The 21251-nt window shown below is 51.5% G+C and overlaps 12 protein-coding genes across 12 annotated transcripts; 5 read left to right on the forward strand and 7 right to left on the reverse strand.

Annotated features, from left to right (window-relative positions):
- Positions 1–65: 65 nt before the first annotated feature.
- MYCFIDRAFT_203187 (uncharacterized protein) lies at positions 66–2732 on the forward strand. The gene is made up of 3 exons (XM_007927236.1): positions 66–1599; positions 1758–2275; positions 2338–2732. Exons 1-3 carry the CDS (start codon positions 318–320, stop codon positions 2647–2649), a joined length of 2112 nt encoding a protein of 703 aa, XP_007925427.1. The 5' UTR covers positions 66–317; the 3' UTR covers positions 2650–2732.
- A 214-nt stretch (positions 2733–2946) lies between these two features.
- Positions 2947–4292, reverse strand: MYCFIDRAFT_82942 (uncharacterized protein; the record flags this gene model as incomplete). Its single annotated transcript, XM_007926167.1, has 2 exons — positions 2947–2987; positions 3146–4292. The coding sequence occupies 2 exons, from the start codon at positions 4290–4292 to the stop codon at positions 2947–2949; spliced, it is 1188 nt and encodes a 395-aa protein (XP_007924358.1).
- Positions 4293–4598: 306 nt separating this feature from the next.
- MYCFIDRAFT_187714 (uncharacterized protein) lies at positions 4599–5186 on the forward strand (the record flags this gene model as incomplete). Its single annotated transcript, XM_007927237.1, has 1 exon — positions 4599–5186. One exon carries the CDS (start codon positions 4599–4601, stop codon positions 5184–5186), a length of 588 nt encoding a protein of 195 aa, XP_007925428.1.
- A 2249-nt stretch (positions 5187–7435) lies between these two features.
- Positions 7436–7885, reverse strand: MYCFIDRAFT_82944 (uncharacterized protein; the record flags this gene model as incomplete). The annotated part of the gene is made up of 1 exon (XM_007926168.1): positions 7436–7885. The coding sequence occupies one exon, from the start codon at positions 7883–7885 to the stop codon at positions 7436–7438; it is 450 nt and encodes a 149-aa protein (XP_007924359.1).
- A 702-nt stretch (positions 7886–8587) lies between these two features.
- MYCFIDRAFT_65065 (uncharacterized protein) lies at positions 8588–10351 on the forward strand (the record flags this gene model as incomplete). The annotated part of the gene is made up of 1 exon (XM_007926138.1): positions 8588–10351. The coding sequence occupies one exon, from the start codon at positions 8588–8590 to the stop codon at positions 10349–10351; it is 1764 nt and encodes a 587-aa protein (XP_007924329.1).
- Positions 10352–10894: 543 nt separating this feature from the next.
- Positions 10895–12250, reverse strand: MYCFIDRAFT_88617 (uncharacterized protein). Its single transcript, XM_007927238.1, has 2 exons — positions 11093–12250; positions 10895–11037 (listed from the first exon to the last, which is right to left on the reverse strand). Exons 1-2 carry the CDS (start codon positions 12236–12238, stop codon positions 11005–11007), a joined length of 1179 nt encoding a protein of 392 aa, XP_007925429.1. The 5' UTR covers positions 12239–12250; the 3' UTR covers positions 10895–11004.
- A 278-nt stretch (positions 12251–12528) lies between these two features.
- MYCFIDRAFT_182472 (uncharacterized protein) lies at positions 12529–13432 on the reverse strand. Its single transcript, XM_007927239.1, has one exon. The coding sequence runs from the start codon at positions 13276–13278 to the stop codon at positions 13054–13056; it is 225 nt and encodes a 74-aa protein (XP_007925430.1). The 5' UTR covers positions 13279–13432; the 3' UTR covers positions 12529–13053.
- A 19-nt stretch (positions 13433–13451) lies between these two features.
- On the forward strand, positions 13452–15918 carry MYCFIDRAFT_173776 (uncharacterized protein; the record flags this gene model as incomplete). Its single annotated transcript, XM_007927240.1, has 15 exons — positions 13452–13464; positions 13493–13507; positions 13542–13556; positions 13581–13646; positions 13681–13894; positions 13930–14059; positions 14096–14234; positions 14267–14477; positions 14503–14643; positions 14698–14734; positions 14767–14815; positions 14847–15377; positions 15406–15580; positions 15623–15778; positions 15819–15918. The coding sequence occupies 15 exons, from the start codon at positions 13452–13454 to the stop codon at positions 15916–15918; spliced, it is 1992 nt and encodes a 663-aa protein (XP_007925431.1).
- Positions 15919–16238: 320 nt separating this feature from the next.
- MYCFIDRAFT_9972 (uncharacterized protein) lies at positions 16239–16400 on the reverse strand (the record flags this gene model as incomplete). Its single annotated transcript, XM_007925992.1, has 1 exon — positions 16239–16400. A coding segment is annotated over one exon (162 nt), but the record flags the coding sequence as incomplete, so codon positions are not given.
- A 34-nt stretch (positions 16401–16434) lies between these two features.
- MYCFIDRAFT_195810 (uncharacterized protein) lies at positions 16435–18708 on the reverse strand (the record flags this gene model as incomplete). Its single annotated transcript, XM_007927241.1, has 1 exon — positions 16435–18708. One exon carries the CDS (start codon positions 18706–18708, stop codon positions 16435–16437), a length of 2274 nt encoding a protein of 757 aa, XP_007925432.1.
- A 607-nt stretch (positions 18709–19315) lies between these two features.
- MYCFIDRAFT_98345 (uncharacterized protein) lies at positions 19316–20596 on the forward strand (the record flags this gene model as incomplete). Its single annotated transcript, XM_007927242.1, has 2 exons — positions 19316–19879; positions 19946–20596. Coding segments are annotated over 2 exons (1215 nt in total), but the record flags the coding sequence as incomplete, so codon positions are not given.
- Positions 20597–20954: 358 nt separating this feature from the next.
- MYCFIDRAFT_173779 (uncharacterized protein) lies at positions 20955–21235 on the reverse strand (the record flags this gene model as incomplete). The annotated part of the gene is made up of 2 exons (XM_007927243.1): positions 20955–21063; positions 21090–21235. Coding segments are annotated over 2 exons (255 nt in total), but the record flags the coding sequence as incomplete, so codon positions are not given.
- Between the last annotated feature and the right edge of the window lie 16 nt (positions 21236–21251).

The raw sequence follows: 21251 nt of genomic DNA on the forward strand, positions 1-21251 counted from the left end.
TGGCTGCAGCAGAAAGGTGCTCAGACTTCGCTGCCATTTTGTCTCTTATTAACTCTTAATCAACACGACAACAAACGCGCGCAAAGTATGATGTGCTCCATATACGTGTGATCATATTCAGGGAACCTGGGCGCAGTGCTCATCAAGAGTGTCTCATACGGAGTTCAGCTACGGCCTTGCCGCAAACCAGCCAAGCATGCCGAACCTATATAGGCATGCAAGGAATGCCATTCTCGACGCCACCAGTTCACTGTGACACTGACCATTCAAAGTAATATTCCCCTCAGTATCGATTTCATCCTCCCATATTTGCAAGAATGGCCGAGCCGCGCAGCCTATTTGGTCTCCTCGACACCTTCATCACGCGAATATACAAAGTGCCACCAATCTGGTCTGCGTCCTCTTCCCTCCTGAGCACCCATAATCTGACGAACAATTCCCATACCCTGGTACCACTAGTATTTGAGCCCCTCCCATTAGGATCGATAAGCCCGAATGGTTGGCTACGAGACCAGCTCCAACTCATGAGCGATGGTCTGGCAGGACACCAGCATGACTTTTACGAGTATGTTGCGAATTCCACATGGCTTGGAGGCGATCAGGATTATTCTGGCCTAAACGAAGGGTTTCCATATTGGTTCAATGGCCTCGTTCCCCTCGCATATGCCTTGGACGATGCGCGCCTCAAGGACCAAGTCCACAGTACAGCACAAACCGTCGTAGAACTGCAGAAGAGTGATGGTTGGTTGGGTCCTGAGACTGCGCTTACGAGGACCATATGGGGAAGGTTTCCGTTCTGTCTCGGTGCGATACAGCTGGCCGAAGCAAACAGCACCTGGACGCAGCCAATAGTTGACGGTCTGCAGAGATTCGTTGTGCTTGTCAATAGCATGCTCAAAGACAATTACTTGGGCTACATCACTGACGACTGGGCTCGGGTCCGGATGCAAGATATGATGATCACCTTGCAGTGGCTCTACGAGAAGAATCCCGGGGAAATTGGTGATATCTTGCTCGAAAACATGCAGTATCTCCACGCAAAAGGCCACAATTGGGAAGACTGGTATAGTCAAGATGCTTATTTTGGTCGTGGTTTCGACAAAGATTTGAACACGCTGCCATGGAGCCTGACGTACTTGGACGGTCCACTTTTCCCGTTCCAGCATGGAGTCAATGTCGGTCAGGGCCTGAAAGCTCCAGCCGTGGTGAGACGCTGGAACCATAACGCCAGTCTTGTTGATACCGCCATGAACGGCGTAAACTGGACGATGCAGTATCATGGCGCGGCATCCGGGACTATTCTCGCAGACGAGAGACTTGTTGGGCTCGCTCCATATTCTGGCTCCGAGCTATGCACGGCAGTGGAAACGATGTACTCGCTCTCCTACTTATATCAGGCTCTTGGAAACAACTACTATGCCGATCGAGCGGAACTCGCAGCTTTCAACAGTCTTCCGGCTGCCATGACTCCAGATTGGTGGGCACACCAATACGTTACACAGCCGAATCAACCTTTTGCAGAAATTTTACCACAGGCACCATTTTACAATACCAATACTCGAGGCACTACTTTCGGACTGGAGCCAAATTATGCATGCTGTAAGTTGAGCTTTCAAACTGATAGATATCTTTCCATGCGCGCTTTGAATGAGTGCGAAGATCTCGCCAGCCACGTTTGAACGAGCTCGTGTTGGAGATACATCTTCGTTGGCCATATACAAGACGACCTTGCTGACACTTCGTCTCTGGAGTTCTAGGCACTGTCAATCATCCTCAAGGATTTCCGAAATTCCTCTCGAACAGCTACGTCAAGGTTGGCACCAGTGGTTTAGCACACGTCCTGTTAAGTCCTGGATCTGTAACGACAGACTTGGGACACAATCAGGTGACAGTCAATTGCACTACGGCATATCCATTTCTGAACCATTTAGAGTACACTGCATCTTCTCAAGCACCTTTCGACCTGTATGTCCGGGTTCCGGAGTGGGCAGGATCGCAATCGAAGATTTCCGTAGCAGGAGGCAGTCCGTCCAAACTGTCTCCCGATGCAAAGACTGGGCTGCATAAGATGACTTTACCCGCTGGCACAGCTCTGGTAGAGTATATTCTGGGCTCGCCAATCAGAACGCAAGCTCGAGCGAATGACACCGTCGCCGTGTACAAAGGCGCATTACTGTACGCGCTGGAGATCACCAATTCCAACTCCTCAGCACGCCCAAGCAATCCAAGTGGAAGTGTGCCATATCCTGGCAACGCTCCAGAGGAGAGCAGAGACGTAAGTGCATGGACATGTTCTATTGAAATGATCCACTGCTAACATTTGCATTTCGACTTCAGTGGCAGTATCACAACACAAGCGCTTGGAATTACGCGATAGATCCTGCCACATTGAAGTACATCGGTCCTGACACCACTCAGAACACCAGTGCGGATTACCAGCTCGCCAATCCCATCTTCGCTCCAGGAGCAGCTCCGGGATACATCGAAGCTCAAGGATGTCAGATCGACTGGCCGCTGTACCTGAATGCCACGCCCGGTTTCCCACCGACTGGTGAAGCGAAGAAGTGCATCAGCGGCAATCACACATTGAGATTGGTGCCATATGGGTCAGCGAAGACACACATGGCAGATTTGCCGGTCATGAGATGAAGTCGCAGATAGTGTTTTAAGAAGGTCATCAATTTTTATGTGGCTCGCCTTAGGATCAGAGACTTATGCTTGTCCCATCCGTGATCGAAGTCCACTTGCTTTACATTACTCGTGCGTCTAAGAGCATTAATCCTGCGTTCGGCAGCAAATGCTCGGTCTTCCAGTTCAATCCACTTCTCTGCTTTATGCTGCGCGACCAAGGTGGAATCTTCCACTCCGGGCGGCGTCAATGTAGTAGCATCCTGAGTCTCTTCGAACTTCGCCACCATCTGACGATGCATATAGGGCATAGTCTGCCTAGGCAGACAGTGCATGGTCGATACACTTGGCAGCCAGCCCTGGGCACAATTGATGTAAGTCAAGTTGGTCCAGTTCCTGATGAACATGCTTGTGAGTGCAGATGTCTCTGCCCAACTATTGCCTTCCCCCAGATCATGCTGTCTTCTGATTGCATTTGCATCTTGATGGAATGCTAATGCTGGCATCCACTCCGTACACCCTTCCAGGTCAAGCCAAGTCAGACGAAGTAGATTGGTGCTCAACGTGCGGAGGATGGATGCTGGTTCGTACAGGTCTTCATCCATTGCCGAGTAGAAGTGCGAGCCGCCTGCGGCGATGTCAGGACTGTTTTGACTAGACACCGTTGCCGTGGCCAGATTAGGTGTCAAAGTAGGCCGTGGCCAATATGCCAAAGACAAATGTGTGAGGGCAGGAATGAGCTTCGATAGGGAAAGCAGATCTTTCCAGCTGACTCCAGGCGCCGGGTGCGAAAGACTAAGGCGTGCAAGTCGAGAGAACCGGGTCGTGAGTGTCGTTCTTGAGAGGGCGGCTTCAAGAGATTCCTCTTGATCCCACGACTCAGCGATATCATCACCAGTTGCTTCCAGTTCCTTGCTAGATGATTGTTGCTTCGCGAGCTTGACAAATCTGCTAACGGTCAGGCTGCCGTGACCGATGAGAGCGGCAAGATCCAGCGCGAGCACAGGATCTCGATCTTTCGTCAGAGCGTCCAGGACATTGATATCAATCGACGGCCCATAGAATCCAATATAGTTCAGAAGTCTCAGACGCAGTGGAAGCGGTATTTCAGCAAGCATCGGTAGATCCTCAGCATCGAATCGATGCCATGATTCCGCGGCGCTCTTCAGAGCAAGATGCAGCAGACTAGGTGGCCTTTGATCGATTCTGCCCGTTTCTTCCCCCGTAATACGTGCAAATCTCAGCAACTGCTTAGGTCTACTACGATCTTGGTCAGCGCCTGCCGCTTTTTTGAATCGACGAGTGCCATTCCGCAAAGCTAGCACTCGAGACCATCCAGGAGTCTTCCTCCAACTCGTAGGAGGCGGAGGTCCAGGCGTCCGGTCAGGCATTCGCGATCGAACTCCACGCTTCGGTTTGGGCGGAGCACTTTCTGGAAGGCCAAGCATAGCACTCAGCTCTGGCGGTAGAACGGACCTTTGGGTTTGAGAGAGCTGTGCTAGCTCTGCTTTCTTCTTTGCCGCATCTTTGCCTTCGAGACGCCTCAGCTCACTGAGACGCTCATTAACAGTTGATGTCTTATTCGCGCCATCATTGCTGGCGTTGGCCTTGCCACTTGATGAGCCTTCAAGATTGCGGAAATTGTAGGTGCGCTTCTTGGGCATAAGCGCTCGAGATGTGATGTTCAGAAATCCGCGGTCCTGGTCCAGGAAATCACTTTATATCCAGTCAAGTCCAGTCCGGTCCAGTCAGTGTCAGAGTGTGAGTCAATCTATATTCGTCCGCAAAGGATCACGAGAGCTGGTATGTTGAGAACGCCAAGGAAGCAAGGAAGGTGACGTCGAAGGTCAGCGGCAGCGGCAGCTTCCTACAGTTCACCTTGCATTCCATGTGTGCCGGTGTGCCAACAACATGGAGTTCGTCTATTGTTGCAGGCGCTGGCGCTATTATTGCAAACCTCATACATGACAATGGTGATTCTGCGGCCTCCCACGTTCTCCACAGCGAAACCGCCAGCGGACTTCGAGACTCCACTCATCGAATGGCTTGCCGAGACATGGCATGTCACTCATAGCACGCTGCCCATGTGGAAATCAAAGCGAAATGTGCGAATACAGTACACGCCTCTGGAGCCTTCGGTCGCGTCAATATCGGCCGATAACACAGACCGTCTCGATGACCTCGTCACGTACCAAAGCTTGAATGGCGAGAAGGTGTCAAAAGTAAAGGGCATAGACAAGGCAGCCGGCTCGGGTGTAAATCGAGGAGAGTGGGACTGGAGAGGCAAAGGCTGGCTGAAAGTGGCCTCGTCGCACTGGGAAGTGCTAGGATGGGGTGAAGAGGCGAACAATGGCAACAACAAGTGGGTGGTTACGATGTTTGCGAAGACGCTGTTTACGCCGGCCGGAATTGATGTCTATTCGCGGAGTAAGGAAGGCTTGCTGCATGAGACACTTGAAGAGATCAAGATGGCACTGGCAAGCATCGATGACAGTGGTATTGGGAAGTTGTCAGAAGCCATCTTCGAGATCAAGGTAGATTCTGCCAGGATGGACTGAGCGTTGGCTATGAGGACGATATAGCTCGAGAGACTGGGCATGTATTCGCCTGCTGACATTTGACTGCCCTCTATCTTGCGAGTAGAACAGTCCATGTCTCCAGAAGCGGGTGGCAGAAAACGTCTGATTCTGAAGACAAGAACCTTAGGCATCCGGGCAGTGACGATGCACTAACGATGTCTGGTCTCCCTGCTGCTGCCGTCTTGAGTCACAATCCATCTGCAGCAGTTTCCCAAAAAGGCCTATAAGTAAAGTTGTGTCTTGCCGTCTAACACAAGTTGCAAGATCGCTCTTTCACATGTCAGACACCGACTCACTTCACCCCAGTAACTTTCGGCAGCAGTCGCCCGGCGATCAGCCCGGCCTGCTTCAAGCCGCGACTTAAAGAGCTCGACCCGACACGCGCTGCTCTAGCAAAATAACACAACACCACATCTCTAATTACACACTCATCCATCGTTTGAGCAGATTATGCTGACACGAAAGCGGGCGGCGGAGGCCGATCGCCCTCCTCAGGCGATCACTCTTGACGATGTACCTACTATTAGTAAGAAGGCCAGAACTGCACCGCGGCGCTATCTCTGCGCCATCTGCGACACCGAGAAGACGGCCAAATCGTTTCCGGACTACAACCCCAGCGCCGACTGCGAACACCTCATCAACACCTGTAAATCATGCTTGAAGGATTGGGTCAGCATACGTATCGAAGGTGCCGAGTTCGTGAAGGGAGCAGACGGCGATTCCTTCGGAGTAAGATGTGAGTGTTCCCATGAAAGGCGTGGACCACTAGCGAGGATCCTAGCGACCTTTACATATCATACACCACCTGCCCAGCATTCGGGGAATGCGCCGAAGATGTAGAGCGGTGGTCGGCACGTCGCAGACAGTAGTCGATTCTTGAGCAGGGAGAGTAGAGCGCGCATACTTCTGCTCAAGACGGCCCTCCTTTCCAGGCTTACCAAGATCCCGGCACATCTTCAATGCTGACTCTCCCAGGCCCAGAATGCCCAGCGACTATGCGACCAGTAAATGTGGAAGCCGCCGTTACCAAGACAGTCCTCGCCAAATTCAACGAAGCACACCGTCATTTCATTGGCGAGGTCACTCCGGGCTGGAGATGGTGCTTAGCGCCAGGATGTAAGTGTGCAACCAACTTCGCTGGTCGGCAAAGCCCTCTTACTATGCCTCGCGAATTCTTCGCTTCGTGAGCTATCTGAACCTTCACTGACACGTCTGCCTTTTGTCATAGGTAGTGCAGGCCAGGTACACGAGAAGCAAGCTCCCGCAGCGGCAAAGCCAAATCGCGAGACCAAAGGCAAGAATGATACGGAGGATGGCGCGGATAGTCAGCCAGATGTATGCACTTGCGAGAGGTGCGGCGCTCAAGCTTGCGTTCCCTGTGATCGGCCTTACCACGATGGAGAAGACTGCCAGACATACCAACGCAGAATGAGAGACAGGATGGAAGATGACGAGAAGTCTCTGAAGGAAGTCAGCCGGATCTCTAAGAAGTGTCCTGGCTGCGGGAAGAGCATTCAAAAAAATGGCGGTTGTCAGCATATGTTTTGCACGCAGTGCCGGAAGAGCTTTTGTTGGGCATGCCAGGAGGTGCTCACTGGACGAGGCTATTGCCGCTGCCACCCTGCGCCTCGAACTCAGCCGGTCTAGCTGAGCTCATTGCTTCGCAGACAGAGACCAGAAAGCACGCAGCTATCGCGGAGCGACTCGACCGATGATATTGGTCGCAGAATGTCGTGGTAGCGAATATGTGGCAGAAGCATAGAGTTTTGTGAACGATGACGAGCCAGGGCATGAACCCAGAATTGTACCTTGCAGTGGAATCGGAAATTCGAGGGATTGACTTGCAGTTCCTCCAGTGCTGCTGCGTAGTAGACGGCTCAATTGAAGTGCCGTTTTGCATCCACCATCCACCATGAGACAAACAATGTAGGAACGTAGATCTTGGCAGGTTATCTTCACGTAGCTGACTGCCTTCTCAAGAGTCATTTCAGAGACATTAGAAAGTCTCTAGCAGGTGCTACTTGCCTTTGTACTGTCAAAAATGATATCTCTGGTCCATTTTTGCAGCTTTTCTGGGGCGCTACCACGTTGGCCATGGCGAAGTGCTGGGCGCGGAAAAGTCGTCCGCGTGCAGTACACCTTCAGCATGTCCATATCCACCGCTGAGGCTCGCTTCCGTACGTTGTACTCGATGGTCACGTAGATCCCTCGACATCCTCCTGGCCTCTCTATTGCATCTTCGCCCACTCCTCAACCAACCCATCTTCTTCCGATCCACATCCCCGATGATTCGCGCCAGCAGCCTCCTCTTCCTCCTTCTGTCTCCTACTCTTCACCAGAAACCACTTCGGTAGGCCGTACTTCTCCACCCACTCGCGATTTTTAGGGGTGTCTTCCCAAGGCGGAACCATGAGCGTAATTGCACTCAAGATGAGCACATCTGTCCAAAACCGACGGGTCTTGAATTCTCTTCGCATATGTTCCGAAATAAACTTTAATGCCCCATCTCTTCTCGTGCGGCGGTATTTTCCAACATCGAAAGCTATGTCGAATTCTCGGGCGTTGACTTCTGGGACATGATCGTGAGACCCGGGCTTTTTCCAGAAGTGTCGGCGCTGGGCTTGGAGTTTGTGGATTTGGGGGAGAACTCGCGATGTTAGACGGCGTGTGGATGCCATGTCTATAGTGTGGCCTGGGTGAGATGTAAGCGTTGTAGTATTGTCTTCTTCATAAATCAGATGGCGCGAAAGAGTGTGGGCTTGGAGCTGGGGCACGCCTGGAAGCACTTCGGGTGGAACAGCAGCGTATATCATGATTGCAAATCTCTTTCCAGGCAGACATTGTGAACAGGTGGCTTTGTGAGACACAACGCAAGCTGGACTCGATCTTTGTAGCACAGCATACATGCAGGTGGTCAACGTGGATCCATTACACTTGGACCGACTGTGTCACAATCCACGATGTTCAAGGTTCTGCAGGAGCAGAAATTCGGCCGAGATTCGCAGTCATTCACATGCGCACGTGTCTCTTTGCGGCTCGCGCTCTGAAATAGAATATGGAGAAAGTTGCGGGGAACAGGCATCTGGTCTTGGCTGATAGTCGGCCTCGGCCATTATTGAGAGCTCTGCTAGGGGCAGCGCATACCCATGGAATTAACCGATTCCCGCTCCCATCCACCTGCGTCTTGTCTTGTCTTCCATCTTTGCGGAACATTTCATCTTGCTTGATCAGCTCCAAGGCGTCGCTGCCAGGCTGCCGGTGTCCGTTCCTTTTGCCTTATCGCTACCTTGTGTCAGTATTAGAGCAAAGAGCTAGAAAGACCATACCACCTCAGTAGAAGAAATCGACCTCCGCCCGCGACATCCCGTACAGCCGCGACGATGCCTTTCACGCCGCCCTCATGGGTACCCGAGTGCCCTGTTATACCGGAGAACATCTCCATCGAGACGTTCATGTTCAACGAGCATTATGGCCGCTTTCCTATGGGTTACTCGCAACCACCCTTCAGCTGTGCCTTGACTGGCAGAAACTTCAGCGCACTTGACATGAAAGATAGGGTGGACTGGTTGTCCCGTGCGCTGTGCCACGAGTTCGGTTGGAAGCCAGATGAGGGCTCCGAATGGGATAAGGTGGTCGCTGTCTTCAGCTTGAATACTATCGACTATCTTACCCTTGCCTGGGCTGTACACAGGATAGGCGGTCTTCTGACTGCAGTGAATGCTGCGTACAATGCGTCCGAGCTCGAGTTCCAAATGAACGACTCTAAAGCTAAGGCCATCTTCACCGCATTGCCACTGCTCCAGACGTGCAAAGACGGAGTGAAGAAGTCGAAGCTGTCGGATGATAGGATATATCTTCTTCCTCTACCTGAGGCAGTGACTCCAGGAATGTCAAACAATGGCCATCAGACGATCGAAGATTTGATCAAGAAAGGTCAAAAGCTCGACCGAATTATCCCATCTGACCAGAGTTGGCCAAAGGGACATGCGAAAGAACGTTGCGCTTTCTTGTGCTACTCAAGCGGCACTTCTGGTCTGCCGAAGGGTGTCATGATCTCGCACTACAACGTGATTGCAAATACCCTGCAAATAGCCACACACGAATCGGTGGATCGGGAAAAAGCCAGGAAAGAATTTAACAATCCCCAATATACAGAGAACTGCCTGGGCTTGCTCCCGTTCTCGCACATCTATGGCCTGATCGTCATTTCGCATCTCGCACCTTTTCGAGGCGATGGCGTTGTGGTGCTTCCCAAATACGACTTCAAGTGGTTGCTCCAAGCAATTCAGGACTACAAGATCCGCATGCTTTATCTGGTGCCGCCGATGATCATTCACATCACCAAGGCGAAAGATATTGTCAAACAATACGACCTCTCGCATGTCCGCGCATGCTTTACGGGCGCAGCACCTCTCGGAAAGGAAACTGCTGACGATCTAGCACAAATCTTCCCCAACTGGGCTATTCGTCAAGGCTACGGCTTGACAGAGACATCGACTGTAGTTTGCTCTACTATGACGCACGATATCTGGCTTGGAAGCTCTGGTTCGCTTCTGCCAGGCATCACTGCTCGGCTGGTCACCGTAGAAGGCAATGAGATCACCGGCTATGGACAACCTGGAGAACTCTGGGTGAAGTCGCCAGCCGTTGTCCTAGGGTATCTCAACCGACCAGACGCCAATAAAGAGACCTTCATCAATGAACCCGATGGCAGATACATGCGGACCGGTGACGAAGCTATGATCCAGAAGTCGCCGAACGGCCATGAGCATATATTCATCACAGATCGTATCAAGGAATTGATCAAGGTGAAGGGCTTGCAAGTAGCTCCAGCTGAGCTTGAAGCGCACATCCTCACTCACCCTGCAGTCAACGACACTGTGGTCATTGGCATTCCATCAGATCGAGAAGGAGAAGTGCCGAAAGCATTCGTGGTGAAGAATGCCGGCGTCAAGGAAGATGATGAGACGTTGGCCAAGTCGATCGCAAAGCATGTCGAGCAAGCCAAGAGCAACCACAAGTGGCTACGTGGCGGCGTTGAATTCATCGATGTAGTCCCAAAGTCGCCTTCTGGCAAGATCCTGAGACGCCTCATTAGGGATAAGGAAAGGGAGAAGATGAAGAAGCAGGGACCCAAGCTGTAAATCTGCATTTGTGAGAGATCGGATCGATTTTTGTTGTTCTGCTGATTTTTCTGCCAGCTACACGAGCGAATCTTCTTGTTCTTTGTATAGTCACATTTTTAGTGAGCAAAAAGAACGTGTATTGCATCACTTCCTGCCAAGATCAGCTCTTTCGTGCCCGAAAGTGGCTGCACGACAGCTGCGGTGCTGCCATTTTGTCAGAAAGAATTCCGATGCCGCCCAACTTGGAACAGATCCACCTATTTGAAGGATGCAGGTACAATGCGTATACTCTCGTCAGAGCAGAGAAACCGACTCCGAGATTCTGACCAAGTTTGATCTCAGTTCGGCGACTCCGTGTTCCATCTCGAAAGCTGCTGCTAATCTCTTGGTCGGTAAGTACCATTCTGCTCTCGGAAGAAGTGAAGGCGTGCTGTTGTTCAGTCTGAGCCCTGGATTTGTGGGCACAAGGGAAGGTAAGCCCTTGAGTGAAGAAGAAATTCAAGGCATGCAGAAGTTGGGTGCCAAGGAGCGATTTCTGTGCAGGAGAGCGTGGAAGCGCAGATGCAGGTTATTGACAAGGCTACGGTTGAGGCGTACGGTGGTGCTTTTGCTAGCTACGATGGAGACAAGAATTAGCTGTAGTGGAAGCCAACCGATATTGTGAGTAGCGCTCAGTCTGCAGATGTGTAGTAATCGACAGCATCCTGCAGAGTCTCAGCATATGAATTCAATATCAGAGTAGGATCGTGTATCTCTTACCTGGCCGTACCATTTCAATCCTACGTCTTTATGCGATCTGATCCATTTCCTCAACTGACTCTCGCCCAGACTGTCCCATCTCGGATTCAAGAAGCTAGAGACTCCATCATAAGACGTGTCGGAATCTTTTCTCAGCTGTCGAACTTCTTCAGGGATGCAGCTTTGCACTTCTGATACAGTCATGTCAAGCGGCAGACCTTGGAAGAATGGTATGGAGTATCGAACGGGACTGTCTGGTCCAGGAGCGATCACACGATGAATAGTCGCCTTCACAGCACCTTCAGTCGCAGCATCGAAAGCGTTTCCGAAATTCACGACAAAGCTTCCATCAATGGGGGTTGCTGGAATCCAATCGCCTGATGCTGACATGACTTCCAGGCCAGGTTCATTGCCGACTTGGTACAAGAATGTGAGCCAACCAGATGAGTCTTTATGTGCGCCGACACCTTGACTTCCAGTCTCATTTTTTGGAGAAGGGGGGTATTTGAGAAGTTTGATGCGATGTTGTGGCGGCAAAAACGTTCGTGTGTCTTTGCTTCGATTGTCTGAGTGACCCTTGCCAAAGAAATGATCGAAAGTGCCGACAGGAATCCCGAAAGCTTCCTCGATCAGATGAACGAAACGATATGATAAATCTTGTACCGCATCATGGTAATCCGTGAATGCTTTGCGGAAGCCTGGAAGTGAGGATTCTAGAGGCCATTGATTCGGCCCGCGAAGTCGCCAAAAGAGTTTCGAGAAGTCTCTGTCTTGAACAGATTTCGAGCTATCATTAGAATCGGCATCCTGGTACACAGGCGGAAGCTCAGTCGCAAAATCAAATTGTTCTCGAAGGTCCTGTTTCCCCAAAGTCGTCTCCTCGGCAAAGCCGCTGTAGCCAAGAAAGTGTGGGCTATTGAGCTTGCTCAGAGCCGCTTTCTCAGGCTCTGGAAGAGCGAATAATGATGGTAATAGATCTGTGAGATTGTCGATTGTCTTTCGCTTTACGCCATGATTGATGATGAAAAGGAATCCGACCTCGAAGAGAGCGTTGTGGAGCTGATCCAAGAGCTGCGGTTTCTGCTTTGAATCAGATGCTAGTGATAAATCAAGGACTGGAATCCTCTTTGGTGGATCAGGTCCATGAGATGTCGGTATTGAGCCCATATTGCGGCTTGCCTCGCCTTTGTTCAATGCTCAAGTCATGCTTAAGTTCGCGTGTTGAGCGGAGCTGGACAGGCTTGTCAGCGGGTCGGCTCCTCCACCTGCCAAGAATTAAGGTATATATAAACAAATAAATAGCTCTTCAGCCAATCAAAGCAATCCGTCATCGTCTAGTGGCTAGGATGCAACGCTCTCAGTACGTAACCGTACACAGAACCGTTGAGGCCGGGGTGTAAGTCGAGAATTGAAAACGAGTAATAAGAGAACTTGATCTAACATGGATGTAGTCAATTCCCCGTGACGGAAATCTTTTTTGGGCCGGAAATCTTTTCCAGTTGCAGTTTTGCTTCCAGTACAACTTTGATAAAACTCCAATTCCCTGCACACCTAATAACGGACTTGAATACCTTTTTTTGTCGTTTGCAGCTGGAGGAGCGCAAAGCTCCCCTTTTTGAAGCATTGAGTTGTTGGCCAGCGCGCGAACCCCTTATCAGAAGACATATAATAGACTATCGGACCATTGCTGAACAGCCTTAATTCACACTGCTTGTCACAGGCCGGTTGTGGTAGAGCTTGGCCCATATTTCTCTCGACTCCCGTACAATGCCGACTCTCTCACCACGCTGCATCTCAACAACAGCCGCAGCAAGTAAAACAGTGCTTCTGGCCTCGCTAGATAAAGGAGCGCCAGATTCGCAATGCATTGAAAGACGTGTGGGTGGACAGCTCTCTATTGCTTGTCATGCCTTTCCAATCTCAACCTTCTCTTCTACGTCGCTATTTTCCACCTCCAACCTTCGAATGCCGTAATCCAATGCTTAGACAACTCCATCAATCCTTCCCCTCTTGAGCCTTGGATCCTGGCTCGGAATTTGTAGGCGTGGATCTTTTGTAGGGATCTGGAGGTTCTCGATCTTGGTCGGTATCTGAAGACGAGGGTCTTGCGTGGGTATTTGAAGCCGTGGAATCTTGGTTGGAATCTGCAAGATAGAGACGAGTCGTTGGCCATAGGCTTCTGCGTCTTCTGGGTTTACTTCTGGCATTTTGGAGGTTTCGGGCGTTGAAAGTCTTGATGGGTTTGCTGGACCTTGGAAGGTAAGAGCTGTGATCGTGTAGGAAGGGCCTGGAGATCAGTTTTGCTGAAGGAGCTGCTGGTTGCATCTGTAGTCAACACGCTGCATATATAAGGCTTTCTTTTGAAAGAGCTGGCGCAGAGATGTCATCGAGAGGTGCACTTCCCTAATGCGAGCTGTACAGCGCCGATCATGACGCGTATTAGCTCGTCGACTGAACTCAATGTCAAAAGAGACCGATTTCACATGTCAACACCGAGAAAGCATGTGAGGTGTAAAGCATGGCGCGCGCTCGTCCATGTTTGTCGTCCTTGCCAGGGCAGGCGAGATGGTTTATTGTGCAAATCGCGTACTTTGACCTCGGGACTCCAGTTCAGAAATTGCTCTCACTCTCTCGTCTCCAGGGTCCTAGAAAATACCAGGCGTGTGCGCCATTTCTTCGGCGACAGCGTATTTCTCCATCGACGACCGCCCACAATCTGACGGTGGTCAGGAGGATATCGGATCTGATCGTGTCAGTCGAAGTCAAGTGTCGCTCACCTCTGCGGAGCCATGATGCTTCTCAGCGGTATCACCAGGTAAGTCAGTGCATGCGGAAGAGAAGATGTGTCTGGGAGAAAGTTGGTCAGAAAAGTTCCGTCTGCTTGGAAAAGAGCCACCCACAATCACGGCCACGGCGGAGTCTTGGCAGGACTGGTCCTCACCATCCTTCATCCCTTTTGCTCCCTTCTATTTTCCGGCACAATTCCACGTAATCACAACGCTACATCATTGATACCCGGCACAGAGTCAGCAGTACCAGAACGGCAACCGACGACATCGAAATGACGGATGCAGGCAGCAAAGACATCCCCTACCCGCTCCACGATTCGAGCCGGAGGACGCTGTCTGCCCATCAACCTCAATAAGCATGGTGCTCAGGCCTTGTGCGAGACCTAGAGCCCGTCATGGCCATCAGATGTCACCCTTGACATCCACACGAAAGGAGACCGATATGCCAGGCCGATGTCTCCAATGTCAAAGCCTTGTGAAGGCTTACAGGGGGAGATGAAAGTGCGACTATGGCTACGAGAACTGCATCAGCCGGCCAACGCTACCCACCCACGAACGGACGCAGAGCACCATATCCCCTCGTTTGACTCTCACGGTGACTCAGAATCGCGTACTCCGTTTGCAATGTCAAGGAATGTCAAGCTTTCCTTTAGTCGCCACCATCTATCAGCAGCATTTATGGCAACATGACTCTCAATGCCACCAGGAATCAGTAGCTTTGGGGCCACTGAAGTCGATGTCCGAGACATCCCGCGCGATCAAACCATTGGTGTTCAACGGTAGGTGCTCTGACAGGCAGTTATAAGTTCTCGAGGAGGCGGCACTGCTTTCGTGAAGAATCTTGTTGGAGTTCAAATTGATCTTTCTCAACTTTGTTGATCCACACTCGCTTTCATAATAATCTAGGCACTGCTTTTGGACTTCCTAATCAGACATGTGGACACTATCCTTCCAAGTCTTGCTGCTTTACGCTACCTTGTCCACAGGGCACGGTCTTGCACCATATGGTAATTGGACCTTGAAAGGCTGGACTCACCGGACGACATTGCGCAGCTACGGCCAACATCAAAGTCCCACCACAACAGAAATCAGTACAAACTGCACTGACATCAGTCTCATCCACTACGGCACGCCAACACATTCGACCCGGATCATCAGTTCACTTGGCTACACCAAGAAGATAACACAGTACGGCCCACTGTCAACAGGTCATCCGCCGAAGTCCTTCAACAAAACTCAAGCAATCCCTACACTAAGCACATCATATCGTCACAAGCCTAGCGGCTATCCGAGCTATCCAAGCCCTTACTCCAACGAGACTAGACCAAGTTCGTATTCAAACACCACGAATCCAACCAGAATACCTGGAACAAGATACCAAGACAGCCATCATCATACCATTCCTTACTCCATCTCGCATTTCTCAGTCGAAACAACCAGCACTCCAACAGCAGCGCACTATTCAACGACGCTCCGCAACACGATTCCTGGCTATATCACCGATCATGCCGGTCCAAGTCACTACATGTCAAGTGCAATCAAAAGCTACGACCACCCAGCAATACCGACCTATTACGTGGCTCACACAACATTGGTCACTACCATCAAGACCTACTATTCTCCAACTTCCGTCGGGCCAGCGAATTACGCCTAAACTCAAGCCAGGCCCAAGCACTATCTCGCATAAAGAGGCACCACTCAACATGAAAAATGGATATCAGTAATATACAAGGAAGAAGTTCATCAATGTACGATAGCAGAGCAGAACCATAATCCATCTCACTCGTTTCCCTGACTACATCCCCGATCCACTTCTCCTTATCCTCCAAAAACAACTCCCCACACGGCTTCCTCCTCTCACCAATCGTATTCCCAAAAACCAAAGCCATGAATCCTTTCACGGCGGAAGTAGTCAAATGTACTGTAGCGGACTTCCTTATCGACGCCGCATCAGCCAGACAGTATCCCAATGCTTCTCTTCGTCACAGCGACTTAAACACTCACCCACACTACCAATACCTCAACTCATTCCCAGTCTTGGTGTTCGAATCTCCATAAGATTTTGAAAGCCCCTGGCACTTATGGGGATTCTAAAAGTTGCGTCTGGGAGTGAACCGATGATCGTACATAAACGCTGAATCAGAACGATTCTTGCAATCCTGACAATGACAAGAGCAAGCAAAATGGGGCGAAATTCGACATGGCAAGAGAGGGAGATCTAATCCGACAGGATCGTAATGCACGATCCAAGCAAGTCTCTTGATTGATAGCTCGGTCACATTACTTCAACCTCCCGAACTGGAGGTCCAAGGTCTATCTTCCTAAGCTAGTCTGCCTCTTCCGCCTCTGGCACCTCCTCGGCCACCTCTTCCTTTAGGTCTGCAATCGCGACAGTACCATTTATCTGCTTCTTCGGGTGCTTCTTTAAGCTCTGTGCATCCCAAATGGAACCATTCTCGCGGACAATTATCGTTATCACAGGCCACCATTTCGCCATAGCTTCCTCTATTACAGTAGCAGTATTTCGGCTCATCGGGGTCGTCTGGATCGTGCTCGGATTCATCTTCGTCATCGTCATGGATGAGTGGCGGAGTGTTCTCTTTGGGGGAAGCTGCATTGCCTCGTTGCGAGCTTCTGGTATTTTGTCGCGTTGCTGTCGGTGGTGAGGCCGGAGGCGAGCTGTCTCTGCTGACCGGTGCAGGTGATGTGCGTAGTGTGGTCGAGTTGACAGTATTCCTGCATGACTGTTAGCATGATCTTGACAGTAGATTGTGAAGCATTAGCATACCTTCTGCTGACCGGCCGTCTTGCACTTGCGCGCCTGGCTTCGCGCTGGTCCTCGTCGCCCGCGTCCTGATCATCACCTTCGTTGTCTTCTTTCTCATCGTCATCGGAATCCATATCTTCATCCATGGTGTTTCGATCCAGGTTCGGACTTTTATTGAAGGGCGCCAGCTGCTTCACCAAATGACTATTGCTCGCATTCCGCTTATGCATGCCCTTGCGGATGGCGCTGCCTTGCTGTGGTTCGCTCGAGCTATCATCTCGATCTCCAGGCTTACTCCTCGTGCTCCTCGATCTCGCCATAGCCTCTCCACCAAGCGCGGTCGAAGTCGGAAAGCTCTCAGCTCTCGGCGTACTGACTTTGCTATTCCTCCCGCTGTTCTTACGGCTGTTGCTACCAGATCGCGAGTTCACCGGTCGGTCCTTCTCATTACCGCTTGCATATCGCATTTCGGTATCCTCACGCTTTAGCTTCTCACTATGCTGTCGCGAAAGCTCAGTCGGTTCCTCTCGAATGATTTGTTCGTGCTCTTCTGTGGTCTCTTGAACCTTCTTCCTTCCATTCATTTTCGGCGCAGCCTTGTCGCCAGCTGCCAAAGACGGTCGACTGTCGTTCTCGTCTTCATCTCGCAAGCGTTCGTGGCGAAGGTTCGTGGCGGAGGAGTTTTGTCGCATTCGGGAGCTCGAAGGTCGAACGTCAAGCGACGCAGCAGCCGTTGCAGGACTGAAGGAAGCGGCCAGGGGGCTGCTTGCCAGCATAGGACTATTTTGCGCGGAAGCTGGCATCTTTCTTTTAGGTCCTGTAGGGCCCGGCTTAGCTTTGGTGGCTTTCGCCTTGGCCGCAGGTTCTGCTGTAGGTGTGCTTCTAGGCGTGTCTCTTCCTTTCGCGCCTTTGCCTGGTGCGGAGACTGTGCGCTCCATACCTGGCGCCGCAAGACCTTTTTCGGCAGGCTTCTTCCTCTTGGTTACAGGCTCGCCATTGGTAGAAATACCCAAACCAGCTGGTCCTCCACCTGCAGCTGCTTTGCCTTTGCCAACTTTGGCCACTTTTCGCGGCTTATCGTCGAAGTCTGAGTCTCCAGCATGTTCAGTTCGCTTTCCTCCTCTTTTCTCGCGTGTAGCCTCCTTGCCTGCATTTGTCCTGACATTTGCAATCTCTTGTTCGTGGAGCAAATTACCGGCCACCGCGAGACTATTCATGGCAGCCACATCTCTCTGCCTGTTGGCGCTGCTGGCAACGGCTTTGGTTTTCTGCCGGTTGTCAAAGTATGCCCAATGGGTCATGCTGCCCAGTCGCGCCTCTTCGCTAATCTCAACTTCCAGCTGCGGCATGACCGAGTCCAGTCGCATTTGCTGCAGCTTCAAGACGCGATTTGCTTCGGACAGCACTACGATCTTTTCGTCAAGATTCGCGAGCAGTCCACTGGTCACAGCTCGCAGCTCGTAGCACTTCAGACGCTTTTGGCGATCTCCTTCGCTTTCTGCATGCTGCTCGCCATCAACAGATCCGCTGATAGAGGGATGCGCACTGTATCTGTCAGCCTGACCATTGATCAGACTGACATTGGCACTACCGGACGTGCTGTTGTTGGCAGTCAAGCTGAGCAGGCCTTGCGTAGAAGCATTTTGTGCAGTAGATGTGGTGGTCTCTTTGAGTCTCGGCACCGGCATGTCCATGATCTGATCGATTATCTGCCCTATCTGCTCTGTAGGTCCATGAATCTTGGCCTCAACCTCTTTCATCAATGTGAACTGCTTTTGCACCTCCTTCGGCAGGGCGGTGATGGCGTCGGTGAAGAAGGTTATGCCTGGGTAGAAGGCATCAGGCTGTTGAGGTCCAGCATTGTCCGCGTTCGCATCGTGGTCGCCAATGGCAGCTGGATTGCCAAAGGGGCGGGCGTAGTAGTTGGCGGGTCTGGTGGTGTTGGCCCTCACCGCGCGCCCACTAGCGGTAGTGCGAGGTTGTCGCGAAATGCCATTACTGCCATTTGGGGGGTATGGAGTATTCGCATCGTTGATAGCCGTCGTCGCCGACGTCTTACGCACGCTCGAATAGAAGGGCATGGTAGTGTAAGGAGACGTGGTGGAAGGCGAGCAGTGTGAAAGAGGCGCACGACGCGCTACTCGACTCGGCGGCGGCGAGGATGTGCGAAAATGGGCTGGCTAAGAGGATCGTCGCATGGTGTGGTGCTTGCATGTGATTCTGCCAGGTGAATGGTGAATGCAATCCTCACTTCATGGTAGGCGTGGCATAGCAATTTGCAGTAGAGAGATTGTGGGAGTAGATTGAGAGCTGCGCATCTCGACAGTCCAACCTCCACCTCAGCAGCACAAGCCGATCGTCGGTCGGCGCTGCTACCGAACGTCATAATCCTGGTCCGAATCACGTGTCTAGTTCCAGCGACGCGCCTGCTCGCGTCAGATCGCGAACTCACTTTCGAAGCTAGAAACACATCAACCCCCAAAAGCTCCATCGCCTTGTTCATACCTCGACATTGGACCATATCGCACAGAAGACATTCACCATACCACCGACGCTGCATGCATCATGGACGACGCGATGGACGACAACGACGAGCTCGCTCAGCAGATCGAGGAACAAGTAAACGAGTGGTCCAGCAATAGCAATGAGTGCTTCAATATTGCTCTGGTGCGCGGCGATGGCCACAAGATCGCGACATTCCAGCCGGAATTCACATATGCCATGTTTGGCGACGAAGAAGCCATATTCGGCTACCAAGACCTAGACATCAATCTCTACTTCCGCGCACACGACCTAAAGCCGAAGCTCGACATTAGCTATGGCAGAATCTTTCCTGCCCAAGGCGATGTGCAGCCCACAAATATCAAAGAAGCCCTGGCAGACTTCTTACCCGCAACAGCATTTGAAGATCAAACGCTCGAGGACGAGGCAAGCTTTCAACCACCAGGCGAGAAGATCCGCCAATATAGGCGAGATGGCAAGAGCTACGAGATCTGGTGCGCAAGTCTGGCCGATGAGGCCGCGAGACGGCTGCTAGAAAACATGCAGATACTGGTACCCATGTACATCGACGGTGGCAGCCTGCTAGAACTCGACCAGGGCTGGTCGGCCAATCGCTGGAAGATCTTTCTCGTCTACGAAGTAGACCGCTCTGCCACCGCATCTATCTCGCCCTACACACTCGCAGGCTACGGCACTTCATATCGAAATTTCACCTTCCCTGAACGCCAGCTCAAGTCGGTCTCATGGGATGTCTTCTCGCCGTCCTCACAATCGATTGAAGAGTTCTTACCATCGCCAGACTCTCCAGCAAACAAGCTCTCACAAGCACCAGACTTCTCATCGCCTCTCGAACTACCAGCGCGAGAAAGGCTGTCGCAATTTCTGGTGCTACCACCTTGGCACGGTTCAGGGCATGGACAAGAGCTGTATAATGCCATGTTTCGGCACCTCACATCCGCAGAGAATGTGCGTGAGTTCACAGTAGAAGATCCAAACGAGAAGTTCGACGATCTGCGAGATCTCTGCGATCTTCTCCATCTGCGAGCGACCTGTTCCGAGTTCAGAGACCTGCGCATCAACACCGATATCCCAGCCGACCGTCTCGACCTCAACCAAAACATCCCGACCGAGTTGATAGTTCCGCTTGAAGTGCGAAAGGCAATCATGCGGCAAACAAAGATAATGCCGCGCCAATTCGATCGCCTCGTCGAGATGCACACCCTTTCTTCGATACCTCTAAGACACCGTTCGCGAAACAGAATAACCAAGAAAGCAAAAGCTAGCGATGAGAACGATCGCGCATATTACTTCTGGAGGCTATACGCAAAACAGCGACTGTACATCTTCAACCGGGATCAGCTCGCCCAAGTCGAGCATGAAGACCGGGTTGAGAAGTTGGAGTCAGCATTGGACAGTGTGCTAGAACAATACACTGTCACTCTGGAAAAGGTGGAAGCCAAGGAAAAGGCCATAGCAAGTGGTGAAATCGAGAGTGCCGATACCTCGTTCAGCTCATCAGTTGCTAAGCGCAAACGACGTGTGGTTCAGGACGACGACGATGAAGACGAAGAAGCCGGCGCAGAAGACGGCGAGACTACACCAGCGACGGAGACAGAGACGAATGGACACAAAAAGGCTAGGGTGGAGTAGTAACAACGTATGTACATCACCAAATCCAGGAGCCGAGGACCCTGCAGCGCAGAGGCTTCCGAAGTTCCGGATCTGGAAATTTCGGATGATGGATCCCAGCACGATCACTCCAACCATGAACTTCCCAGCATACGATTAATTTGCCATCATAGATACTGAATCAAGTATTCTTGACTCACAATTTGGGTAAGAGCATATGGTAGATGAAGCGCTCGATGCATAGCACTCTGCCTGGTGCGGCGAAAAGGACGATGATGGCATTACAGGGTTTCGGGATCGAAAGTCTAAAGATGCAAGCACCTTACTGTACTGCGCTACTGCACAGGGCTGGCCGGTCATGAAGCGCGAGGAGACACCGTCAGACACGGAGTACCGAGAAATTAAAATATTGCCTCTTCGCTCCCTCGGGGCGTCGCAAAAGCCATGCTTGACCTCTGGGTTGTCTTGCGTGATACCCTTAGACCTAATGGAT

The sequence above is a fragment of the Pseudocercospora fijiensis genome (genome assembly GCF_000340215.1).
Source record: "Pseudocercospora fijiensis CIRAD86 unplaced genomic scaffold MYCFIscaffold_3, whole genome shotgun sequence".
Taxonomy (NCBI): Eukaryota; Fungi; Ascomycota; class Dothideomycetes; order Mycosphaerellales; family Mycosphaerellaceae; genus Pseudocercospora; species Pseudocercospora fijiensis.